Source organism: Aethalodelphis obliquidens, unplaced genomic scaffold (genome assembly GCF_003676395.1).
Source record: "Aethalodelphis obliquidens isolate GAN/ISIS:26980383/991018 unplaced genomic scaffold, ASM367639v1 scaffold2, whole genome shotgun sequence".
Taxonomy (NCBI): Eukaryota; Metazoa; Chordata; class Mammalia; order Artiodactyla; family Delphinidae; genus Aethalodelphis; species Aethalodelphis obliquidens.
In genome coordinates this window covers 14,994,713-15,007,278 of record NW_020837946.1, presented here as the reverse complement: position 1 = coordinate 15,007,278, position 12,566 = coordinate 14,994,713, and the positions used below count along the sequence as shown (strand labels likewise).

The window sequence follows — 12,566 nt, the reverse complement described above, 5'->3', positions numbered from 1 at the left end:
GTAGCTGATAGCATTATTGACTGTATTAACTCATTTTTATACATCTAGGAAATCATGGATCGGATCTACAAAAATGTCATGAATAAAGTGAATGGAATGAGTAATTTTCAACGCACTCTGTTTATTCTCGCCTATAATTACAAAATGGAACAGATTTCAAAAGGGCATGGTACTCCGCTGTGTGATAGGTAAGTAAAGGCTCTCCCTCTCCTTGATAACTTGATCATTTTATTCACATTAATAGCCCAATTAATTGAGATAGTTATAAGAAAAAATTATCTTAAAAAGTCAAAGGGACTCTAAAAAAAATCCATCTTGCATAAGAATATGAGCAATTAAAAAAGATTGCAAGGTTATTTGAAAAAAATTTTCACTAAAAATTTTACTGTGTGAAATGTGTGCTTATGTCTTCTGTGGACACTTAATATGATTTTAATTATTTTGAGAAGTTTCTCTTTGCTTTTATATTTATTTCAATATGAATATAAAATGGCAACCGAATATGATTAAATGTTTTGTGTTTAAAGTGTTAAATGAGTTTTACCACACACCTGTCATCCCCCCCTCCGCCATGGCACTAATAGAATAAGTAGATTTAACTATAAAATTGTTTAGAAATTAGAAAATAAAAGTATGACATTCAAATTATTTTTTATGGGAACGTTAATGTAGTTTTCACATGTGTTTCACATTATTTAAAACTTTATAATTTTTTTTCCTGCCTTTTACTCATATCTCCAGTGAGATACAGAATTGCTTTGTAAAGCCTATTTACATATATATATATATATATATATATATATATTTTAATGATTGCCTCTTGGTCTTTTTTCAAAGTTATTAAAATTCAAAACAAAACCCTTCCCCCTTTTTCATCTAGGTGGTAAGCAATCTTTTTAATTAGTGTGTTTTCAGAAACATATCAGTTAGATGTTTGAATTGTTTTCTTTTTTAATTTACCAGATACTTCAACTTGAATTAGTGAAATTTTAAAGAGTTAAATTGCTGTATACAAATACATATACATCTTTAATGAAGTAAGCGAAAGCAAAAAAAAATTTACTTTTCATACTAAATTTTATGAAGCTACAATAGGATTATTCAGTATTAATATAATATGTATTATATAATGATATATAACTAATTGCTCTGGCCATAAGCAAGGGTTTTCCATTACTATATAAAATTAAACCTGACAATTTTGAATTCAAATATTACTTGAAGTTCTCAAGAGAAAAATCACATGTTCTTGGTTGAATAAACTTGGTTGAATAAACATTTAGATTTAAGTAGTGGGTCAAGAGAGTCTCTTAAATTGGCTTTGTGGCCTTGGGTAAGATACGTGATCTCAGCATCTCATATAGGTGCACCTCGTTCTATTGCACTTGGCTTTATTGCGTTTCACAGATACTGTGTTTTTACAAGTGGAAGGTTTGTGGCAACCCTGTATTGTCAGATGGTTAGCATTTGTTAACATAAAGTGTTTTTAAATTAAGGTACGTACATTGCTTTTTAGACGTAATGCTGTTGTACACTTAATAGACTGTAGTATAGTATAAACATAATTTTTGTATGCAACGGGAGACCAAAAAATTCACGTGACTTGCTTTATTGCAATATTCACTCTATTGCGGTGCTCTGGAACTGCACTCTAAATATCTTCACGGTGTGCCTGTGTATCAGAATTTGAAGATTAGGCTAAATGATTTGGAAAATCCCATTCAGCTTTAAAATTCTGTGATTATCTGATTGACTTTTCTTTTTTTTTTTAAGCTTTATTTTCCGGAAAGTTCGAAGCTTGCTAGGTGGAAATATTCGGCTTCTCTTGTGTGGGGGTGCTCCACTTTCTGCAACCACACAGAGATTCATGAACATCTGTTTTTGCTGTCCTGTCGGTCAGGGATATGGACTCACTGAATCTTGTGGGGCTGGAACAATTACAGAAGGTTAGTGTTATCTACAAAGTGGTGTGTCCAACAGAGGCTGGGGTGCAACTCCAGGCACTTTTTAGTATGGGTTGTTTTTTGCAGATATATAGAAGAGCAGTTAAAATATTTGTGTAAATCCCAAGTAGTGTGATTATTGATATGTTTTTAGAATGTATTAGGTGTATCTCATTGTCAATAATTCATCTAGAGGAGTTTTCGAATTAAGACTATGGTAAAGACTATGATAGTATTAAAAACTACTTAGCTGGGCTTCCCTGCTGGCGCAGTGGTTGAGAGTCCGCCTGCCGATGCAGGGGACACGGGTTCGTGCCCTGGTCCAGGAAGATCCCACATGCTGTGGAGCGCTTAGGCCCGTGAGCCCTGGCTGCTGAGCCTGTGCGTCCGGAGCCTGTGCTCTGCAACGGGAGAGGCCACGACAGTGAGAGGTCCGCGTACCGCAAAAAAACCAACCAACCAAACAAACAAAAAACAAACTACTTAGCTTTCTAGAAAAGAAGTTTTTGTCACAAGCATTGGCTGTATTGTGTACATTTATCATCTTATATCAGTTTTTAAATTTCTTTTTATGTAGAAAAATTAATGTGTATTTTCTAGTTGTTTAGGTATGTTTATTAAGGCTCAAATTCAGAAATGTTTATTGGGGTGGGTGGTCTGTGTTAAGTGCAATGAGAAACTAGATTCCGGTCTAGAGAATCTAATTTCCAGAGTTTATCATGGTGATGGGGTTGAGGGGGCAGTCCATTACCTGAGTGGTTCCCAGATGACTCCCCTAGTGCCTTATATGCCTTTTATGGAAGAAAGGTACTTTGTCTCCAGTCCTAGATAAAACTATGCTCCTCCTTTGTATTTTCTAGATACTGATAGACACTAAACCTCTTAACTTTTCATTTTCCCCTATTTACCTTGAGCGCTTTTGTGCACCATTCTTATGTCAGGTTTATCCTGCATTACTTCTGTATTTTTCAGTTTTCAGTTACGTTCTCTATGTTTTATATATTTTGGGAAGCTGCTTCTAAGTCTTGTTTTGCACAAAATAGACAAGCAATCTTAAAAACATGCATATACGGTCCCTGAAGAGCCTTAATTGCTTCCATTTTTAAGGTTTCCATTGGATGTGTGATTAATCAGTTACGGTTTATGGTGTAAATAAGTCTGTAAAGTATTAAATATCAGCCTTTCATTTCTGATATTTGAATGCTCTTTGAAGAGGAAACATAATGCAGTAGTAGTTCATAATAGTGGTGGGTTCTTTCCCAGATCCTTGAAAGTTAACAATCTTAATCTCCAGTGTGATCTCTGAACTCTTACTATATGAATTTATGAAAAAATAGGGTGTGATAGTATAAGCTGATGTGAGGGAAGCTTCAGAGATCTCAGTTTGAAATAGTGGTACATGGGAGAAGATTGGAGAGGTTATTTGTACTGCAGATCTGTTAAGTCTAGTAAGAAAGTAGAATAGGTGTAAACCATTGTGTTCCTTTATCCTTTAAGATAGAGAAGACAAACTCATGAACCAGGCAGCTACTTAAATGAGTGAAGTGGGCCCTGGTGTAAGAAAATGTGATGGTAAGGGATCTGGGGAAACTGGAGCAGGCCTGCACGTCTGATAGGGGCTACAGTTGTCGCTGTGCTGGAAATGTGGGCCCATTGTTCTCGGAGATTCCATACTCCTTTGTAAAATGTCTTGATTTTTAAATGTCTATAACCAATTCGGATTAAAAAAAAAAACCAAAACATTTCAGTGTGGGCTACACAGCTTGCTTCACCAATGTGCTACTTCTGCATTTAAGGGTTCTCTGGAGATATCTAAGGTTTGGGATAAATCACTGGTTTTTTGTAGTTTAAAAAAGTGAAGCAATTTATTAACTACTATAATCAAATACTTTTTTTCATTTGCATTTTAGTGTGGGACTACAATACTGGCAGAGTGGGAGCACCATTAGTTTGCTGTGAAATCAAATTAAAGAACTGGGAGGAAGGTAATAACCTCTTTTAACCACAGAGCATTAATTTGTATAATATTAAACTTTAGAATTGTGCTTCATTTCCTTCCTTACTTTAGAGTGTAAAATCACCCCCAAGTGCTCACTTTTGTCCTTTATAATAGAAATATTTTATCTAGAGCTATATGAACGCATTTATTTTGCTTATTTCAAAGATGACGTCAAAGAATTATAATTGTTTTTATTTGCTTACTTTATTACATAAATGCAAATAAGAATTATGGGAAAAACTTGAGAAATGTGCTAAATAAATAATGCCCATAAGTTACAAATGAACATATTTTGTAGAAACAAAATCATATAATTCATTCTGTGAAACTGAAGATTTTTACCTGTTTTTTCTTTTTTCTTTCCCTTCTCCGAGGGCTTCAACCCAAAATTATCAGAAGGAAATTTTTACTATAATTACATGAAAATGTATTGCTCATGCCATTTAAATACTAGTCACTTCTTAAAAATTTTATCTGACCCTATTAGCATGTACATGTTATCTGTGATTTGTCTGGGTGCACTTTTCTTTTATGCAAAGAGAGTCTAAGGCTTGGGTGTCATTTTTCAGCTATCTTTTAGCAGAACTAGTGAAAATGTTTAATAAGCTTAAACATGGAACCACTCTGAAATTATCTGTAAGGAATAGATCTTCTAAATATATAGTAATTTGATTTTATACGGAGATTTATTCTCAAAATGCACAATTTAACACTTTTATCAGTTACTAGTATGATATTTAAGAATCTCTACAGAATCCTTAAAGGAATTGACCAGTGTCGTCCATATGTAATTATTTTATACAGTAGATGTTGGATTTTTGAGTTTAATTTTTTTCTTGGAAAAGTAGTTTGAAAGCAGAAGTGCTTAGGGTTAAGCAGCTGAAAATTTGCAACTAGTTTTATGTTGATGAATTTTGTTCGTAGTGCCTGCCTTATTTCCTTTGGAAACGCTGATTGGATCAAAATCAGATGTCCCTATTTAGAAACTAATAGTTTCAAGTATTCACACGATGCACGCAGGGATAAAAATGTTGAATTAACTCTAAATTATTCTGTGTTTGTTAGGTGGATACTTTAATACTGACAAACCACATCCTAGGGGTGAAATTATTATTGGTGGCCAAAATGTGACAATGGGATACTACAAAAATGAAGCAAAAACAAAAGCTGATTTTTTTGAAGATGAAAATGGACAGAGGTGGCTCTGTACTGGAGATATTGGAGAGTTTGACCCTGATGGTTGTTTGAAGATTATTGGTAAGCAAAGTAATACTTTTTTTCTTTAAGTGGATGTTTCCAAAATAGCTTTTCAAAAGAGAGACTATATATTTAGAGAAGCTGTTTAATAGTGTAAGAATTCATCTTTATGTAGTGTTGGTATGGTCTCTGCATTATCCCTGGAATATAAAAATGTACAATAAGGACTGTGTGGAATTTATAAGGCTTGACATATTATGAGGTCTCAAGGTCTGTTCAACAGCAGTGGTATTTTTTTTTTTTTTCCTGCGGTACGCGGGCCTCTCACTGCTGTGGCCTCTCCCGTTGCGGAGCACAGGCTCCGGACGCACAGGCTCAGCGGCCATGGCTCACGGGCCTAGCCGCTCCGCGGCATGTGGGATCTTCCCGGACCGGGGCACGAACCCGTGTCCCCTGCATCGGCAGGCGGACTCTCAACCACTGCGCCACCAGGGAAGCCCAGCAGTGGTATTTTTAACTACTACTAGATAATCCTTAAAGAGTCCAGTTCTTAATAGGGAATATTCATTTTTGTGAATTCTTTGCTATCTCGAGGTTATTAGGGCTCTTTTCCTGTCAGAACCATGTCCTTCCCTTGCCTGTGAGAGCTAAGGAAGGCCTGGCAGCTCAGTACTAGGGCCTGTGGGTGAGAAATACCTTCCCTGCTTCTCCTCTTAGGTTCTTTCTCTCAGTTAATGGCACTTCTATCCCAGTCGTGCCATCTAGACACTGGCAGGAGATGAGAACCTCTTCAGTCAGCTCCCCATATCTAATCCACATCCCACTGCTTTACCTTATGACATATGCCTCCAGATCATTCTTTCCTGTCTGTCCCTCTTTCTGTGATCGTAGGTCAGGCCTGCACCTTCTGTCACCCTATTGCAAGAAACTCCTTTCTGTTGCTGTGCTTACCCCTGCTGAATGCACCCTCTCGCTGCCGCCACGTGATTACTAAACCCCCATCTCACTGGCTGCTTTCCCGCTGAAAACCTTTCCTCCTATAGCTGCAGTAATTCAAGCTGGCACGGCTCTCTTCTTTGCCAGTGTTCTTCCACTTGGCCACTGCTCAGTCTTCCCTCAAGACTCAGCTCAGGCCTCACTTGCGGGAATTCTTTGAAAATCAGCAGGTTGGAGAGTCCTAACACCTAGTACTACTGTATCGTATTAAAGTGATACGGTTTTTCGTCCTGCTTCTCTTCAGGTAGAATGTGAGCTTTCAGATGGCATTGAGTATTTTCTTGACCTTTCTGGTATTAATGTATACCAGGAACAGAACCTGTTCAGCAGAACATGCCTGAAGCCCTGATGATGGGGTCCCTTAATCAGAATCTAGTTCTTTAAAAGAATATATTTAGTCGTACAAAAATAAGGGCCTAATTTTATGTGTTTTTAATTTTAGCATAACTACTATAGTGAACTTAACTGATAGCAAATTACTTAGGGAATGGCCAATATTTCTATGCATTAAAGGTATAATAATATTGTCCTCCAACGTGCCCCCCTCCCGGCCTTGTTTTTGCGCAGATCGTAAAAAGGACCTTGTAAAACTGCAGGCAGGAGAATATGTTTCTCTTGGGAAAGTGGAGGCAGCTTTGAAGAATCTCTCACTAATAGATAACATTTGTGCATATGCAAACAGGTAAGAAAGTAGAATTTATGCTACTTTTACTTAAAACATTTGGTGTGCTCTTGGCATTTCCTTTCTATGCTGGCCTTCTTTGTAAAGTGATACCAAGAACTCTTCCTTCTTATCCATTGTCTCTGGGAACGGCCTGTTCTCATTACGGCCGTTAGCGATTCTTCCCTTGTGATGCTCCTCTCCTTATCTTCTGTCCCTGTTTTCTGTTTTACATCTCAGTGCTGTGTTCTGTGTGACAGGAAGGGGAAGGAAATAAAATCCTCCTCCCTGCTGCCTTGCTACCTGTCGCCCTGCACAGGGAAGCTTCCCACAGCCAGTCCAGAGGAGAGGCGAGTAAAGAAGGAAGTTGGGGGTGGGGTCAGAGAGCAGTGCTCTGCTCCATTCTTACTACCCCCTGTCAGTTTGAGCCTGCTTGGGACCCTAGCCAGGTGTGGGCTTCCATTCCCCCTTAAGCCATGTTAAGCTGTGGCTTCATACATAGCATCTTGAGCCCACGATGATATAGAGGCAGCTGGGAAGGAGAGTTTAAAGTTAAAATCCCAGAAATGCACTCTTGGGAAATGTGTTGGAATTTCAGATTGGCACCCTGATTACATTTTTTCATAACAGTATTGCATGTGGCAATCATTCTCCAGGGTTAATGATCGGATATTTTCTGGCCAGCCTGGGACCCTTACTGCAGCAGTTGACATAATGCTTATTATGAAAAGATAAAATCTGGTGTTAGGAGAACCAATTTAGAAATAGGCTTTGAGGTACAGCCCACTTTAAAGATTCACTACATTGGTTTATAAATGATTCTGCCCTTTGTTAGTCATGAAGTGTTTTCTTTAGTGATGCTACAGTTCTGGATTTTCATATGTGATATTAACCAGAACCGACCTTCTCCTGATGCCGCTGCCATTTCTTCAGGTCGCTGCCTTCAGCGGGCATACTCCAGAGTTCCTCTAGAACACATATTCCCACGATAACAAAGGAAGAAATATGTATAATCACATTACTTTGATTTGTTGCCAAATTTTTTTAGAAACAGTTTCATATCTACATTAGCTTTCAGTTTTGTTTAATCTGTTGATGTGAATTACTGATTTTTTAAGGATGAATTTTCTGATTTTGTAATTTTCTTTTAAAAAAGCATAATTCATAGCAGTTATACACATAGTTGAAATTTATCACGAAATGTCAGGTTCAGGTTTCTTTAGCAGTGAATTCCGCCAGAGCACCGCAGCGCGTTATGAATCAGACAGCAAGCGTGGCGGTACCAGGTACGCCCTCACGCGTGTCGCTTGGGATGGTGAAGAGCTGATCGCTAAATGTCAGCGTAGCCAGTTAACCGCAGTTAACGCGGTGTACGCCATGTGGTGCCTTAACCAAGTTGCCCTTTATTTCAGTTATCATTCTTACGTCATTGGATTTGTTGTGCCGAATCAAAAGGAGCTAACGGAACTAGCACGAAAGAGGGGACTTCGAGGGACCTGGGAGGAGCTGTGTAACAGCTGCGAAATGGAGAATGAGGTGCTCAAAGTGCTCTCTGAAGCTGCTGTTTCAGGTGAGAGGGTGTTCAGCTGATTCTGAGAACTGAGATGGGAAGAGGCTACTTAAGCTTGCTTATCCTGTTTTTGCTACAAGGGCTTAGGTTACATTTCCTGCTTAGAAACCAATCATATTTTCCCACCATTAGTAGGGAGAAGAACGTACTTATCAGTCCCGCACTATAGCCCCTTTAGGGACACACAAATCATCCACGCCCACCACTGATGGACGTGTCTCAGAATGTCCTCTTCTCAGCAGCTTCTGTTTTCTGGGTTGGCCCTTCCTCCACTCTTCTCAGCTGTTTCCAAGGCCCTGCTTAGCTTCCTGGACACCCCAGCCCGCAGTGAACCGTCCAGGACTCTTTGCTACACTGTTAGTGTGCTGGTAGTTGGTTGAACTCATGTGTCCTCCACCCCTTGTGCATGTGTGTGTGCGTGTGCGTGTGCGTGTGTGTGTGTGTGTGTGTGTGTGTGTGTGTGTGTGTGTGTTGAGGGGTGAGTGCAGAGAGACTTCGTTTAATGTTGTTGGTTTCATAAAAACAGCTGTACCTTCTGAGTCATGGGTAATACAAGTATGCATTTTTATTCTCCTTAGATATGTTATTCAAGATTATGAAAAATGTACATTGCATTTATAGTTAATCAGACGAAATCATTTTGACCCTTTATTTCAACAGTAATTGTGTTTTGTAGTATGTCAGCTTGAAAATAGTTTCCAACTTTTTCTAGGTAACTTGAAATCCTTGGTCTGATGCTAAATTGAGTTAATTAATGGATATGAAATTAGAAAGCTACATAATTTCTAAGTAAGGTAGAATACTGAAACAATAATTAAGCATAATTTAAAATGTATATGCCTTCTTGCTTTAGTTTTAAATTTTATGTGTATGTTAACAGCTCTGAGATATAATTCACATACCAAACAACTTGCCCATTTAGTATATACAATTGCATAGTTTTTTAGTATATCCACAGAGCTGTACAATTACCATAATCAGTTTCAGAACACTGTCATCACCTCAGAAAGAAATATCGTGTCTGTTAGCAGCCACTCCCCACCATACCTCGAACCTCCTAGTCCTTGGGGACCACTAATCTTTCTGTTTCTATAGATTTGCCTGTTCTGAAGATTTTGTATAAGTAGAACCGTATAATATATAGGGTTTTGTGACTGGTTTCTTTGACTTAGCATGTAGTGTTCATCCATGTTTTCTTGTCGTAGCATGTATCAACACTTCATTCCCTTTTATTGCCAAGTAATTTTTGGTTATCCATTCATCAGTTGACACCTGGGTGGTTTCCAGTTTTGGCTGTTAATGAGTAATGTTGCTGTGAACGTTTGTACGCAGGCTTTTGCGTGGATATGCTTATTTATTTCTGTTGTTAGATAACTAGGAGGAGAATTGCTGGGCCTCCGCTAACTTTATGTTGAACCTTTTGAGGAGCTGCCAGGCTATTTTCCAGAACATATTTTTCTAAATATTTTCCAGACAGTTTTTAAAAATGGTGGCACCATTTTACATTCCCACGAACGTTGTACGAGGCTCCAGTTTCCCCACATCCTTCCCGGCGCTCATTATTGTTCATCCTTTCAATTTTAGCCATCCTGGTTCGTGTGAAGTGGCCTCTCATTGCGGCTCTGATTTGTATTTCAGATGGTGGTTTATGATGTTGAGCATATTTTCATGTACTTAATGGCCATTGTGTGTCTTCTCTGGAGAAATGGCTGTTCAGATTCTTTGCCCATTTTTTAAGTGAGGTTGTCTTTTTATTATTGAGTTGTATGAGTCTTTATATATTCTAGATGCAAATCCATTATCAGATATATTTTCTCCCATCTTGTGGGTTGTGTTTTCACTTTTCTTGATGGTATCCTTTGAAACACAACAGTTTTAATTTTTTTTTTTAAATGTTGAGCCTTCTTTTAATTTATTTTTATTTTTGGCTGTGTTGGGTCTTCGTTTCTGTGCGAGGGCTTTCTCTAGTTGTGGCAAGCGGGGGCCACTCTTCATTGCAGTGCACGGGCCTCTCACTGTCGTGGCCTCTTCTTGCGGAACACAGGCTTCAGACGCGCAGGCTCAGTCGTTGTGGCTCACGGGCCTAGTCGCTCCGTGGCATGTGGAATCCTCCCAGACCAGGGCTCGAACCCGTGTCCTCTGCATTGGCAGGCAGACTCTCAACCACTGCACCACCAGGGAAGCCCAGTTTTAATTTTTATAAGATACAGTTTATTTGTTTCTTTTGTTGCTTGTGCTTTTGGTATCACATCTGAGAAACCGTTGCCTAATCCAAGTTACAAAGAAATAGCGCTTTGTTTTATTCTAAGAGCTTTATAGTTTTAGCCCTTATATTTGGGTCCTTAATCCATTTTGGGTTAATTTTTATATATGATGTAAAGAAGGGACCCAACTTCATTTTTAAGCAAAATCTATATTAGGTTTACACCAGAGAAACAGAATCAGTAAGTTAAATATATTAAGAAACTTATTGTAGGGAATTGGTTTACATGATTATTGGGGGCTGGCTAGACAAACCTGGAAATCTGTAGGGCAGACTGTTAAAAAAAAAAAAAAAAAAAAAGGTGGATTGGAACTCCTAGGCACAAGCCAAAGCCCCTGTCCACAGGCAGAATTGCTTCTTGTTTGGGGGTGCCTCAGCTCTGCTCTCAAGGCCTTTCAACTGACTTAGTCATATCTACAAAACCACTTTCAAAGCAACACCTAGATTAGTGTTTAACTGAATAACTGGGAACTCTAGCCTAGCCCAGATGATGCATAAAACTGTCACAGCCCACCCTTTGTCAGCTTGGCACCCAGATACATTTCCTTACACCATAGTTAATTTCCAAGTAAAGACAGTAACACCTAACATTATACACCTGTTCTGTGTGCAACTGAAGATACATTAACCTTTTCCCCAGAAGTGGATGAAGACCCCTTGACTGATTTTTTTCTTACTCTTCTCCTTTGATATCCTGTAACTTAAATACTGTGATATAAAGTGAACTTATTAATATATTGTGATAAGAGAATAGGAGGGAAGAAAAAAAAATTTGCTTAACATATATACAAGCATATTCACAACAAAATAGGGAAGAAATACTCATAATTATACTTAGAGTCCCCATTTCTTCACCTGGTCATTTGGTTGTAGCTGTGTTCATTTTTCTAAAACCTGGTCTAGATGATATCACTGTACTTAACTAACGTCATGTTGAGTCAGGTCGTAGAGTGCGGTGCCGACTGAGCACTTAACAGCTGAACGTGGGCTTCCAGTGCTTGCCTGTGAGTCTCCCCACATCTCCGTAGTGTCAGACTCCTGTCCCTTAAGAACTGTGTCCCTGCCTTACTGCTTTTTCTCAGTGGTTTTTCCTCTTAGAAACCACTCCTGACATATTTTTCATCTTTGAAGAATAAAACTTTGTTATTTCTGTTTCTTTTTGCAGGTTAGAGTTAATATATCATTTTTGTCCCCAAGGCACTTATACCTTTTAATTCAGTTCTTTTAAGGTATATACATTATTATGGCTAGGTGTTTACCTGTTTCCCGGTAGTATACCAGTTGAGAGCAGAAACTATTCATTTTTGTATTTTAAAAGAATGTTTAGTAAAGCACTTTATACAGTATTTTTTTCCCTGGTAAATATTTGTTAAATGAATGCTGGAAAAGTAAATCAGTCTTTTTAAGGAAATGTGTTTCTTCAAAACTACATCTCTTTTCCCTGTCTTCCCCCCCCCGCTCCCCACCGCCCCCTTTCAGTTTTCCACTGTTGAGGACCTACTTGGTATCAAGCAGTGTGGGAGAAGCACAGTAGTGAGGAGACATTCTTCCTCAGAGCTCATGGCGAATATCGTGGCTCAGTGACAAGATTCTGTTTAAACTTTATTATTTCTTAGTTTCTAAAGTGATTTTTAAAAATAAATTCAAAGAAAACAAATAGGTGTAAGGTAAAAAGTGACATTTCCTTTTCCTTAATCCTGGATCCTAGCCCCCTAGAAGTATGCGGTTTATTTTGGTGTGTACCCTTGTCGTACACATCTAGTTGCATATAAGTTTATCTAGTGTTAAAAACAAAACAAAACTTCTTTTAAACCTAACAGTATATTGCAGGTATCTTTATATACCCATACCAGATAGATCTAACTTAATTTTAGTGACTGAGTGTTGTACGTTTTATGCCTGTATCATAATTTATCCAACTCCTTCTATTGATGGAC

The 12,566-nt window shown here is 38.2% G+C and overlaps 1 protein-coding gene across 5 annotated transcripts in view; it reads left to right on the top strand.

The window, feature by feature from the left end:
- Window positions 1-12,566, top strand: part of ACSL3 (acyl-CoA synthetase long chain family member 3) — a 135,124-nt gene that overhangs the window by 67,425 nt on the left and 55,133 nt on the right. For all 5 annotated transcript variants that reach the window (XR_003435581.1, XR_003435579.1, XM_027120177.1 and 2 more), the window contains 6 exons: window positions 49-188; window positions 1,774-1,946; window positions 3,854-3,928; window positions 5,008-5,199; window positions 6,703-6,817; window positions 8,209-8,366. Coding sequence is in view for 3 of the 5 variants with exons in the window: in XM_027120177.1 (XP_026975978.1) it covers window positions 49-188; window positions 1,774-1,946; window positions 3,854-3,928; window positions 5,008-5,199; window positions 6,703-6,817; window positions 8,209-8,366 (853 nt within the window). In the remaining 2 variants the exon portion in view is untranslated. The remainder of the gene's footprint in view (window positions 1-48; window positions 189-1,773; window positions 1,947-3,853; window positions 3,929-5,007; window positions 5,200-6,702; window positions 6,818-8,208; window positions 8,367-12,566) is intronic.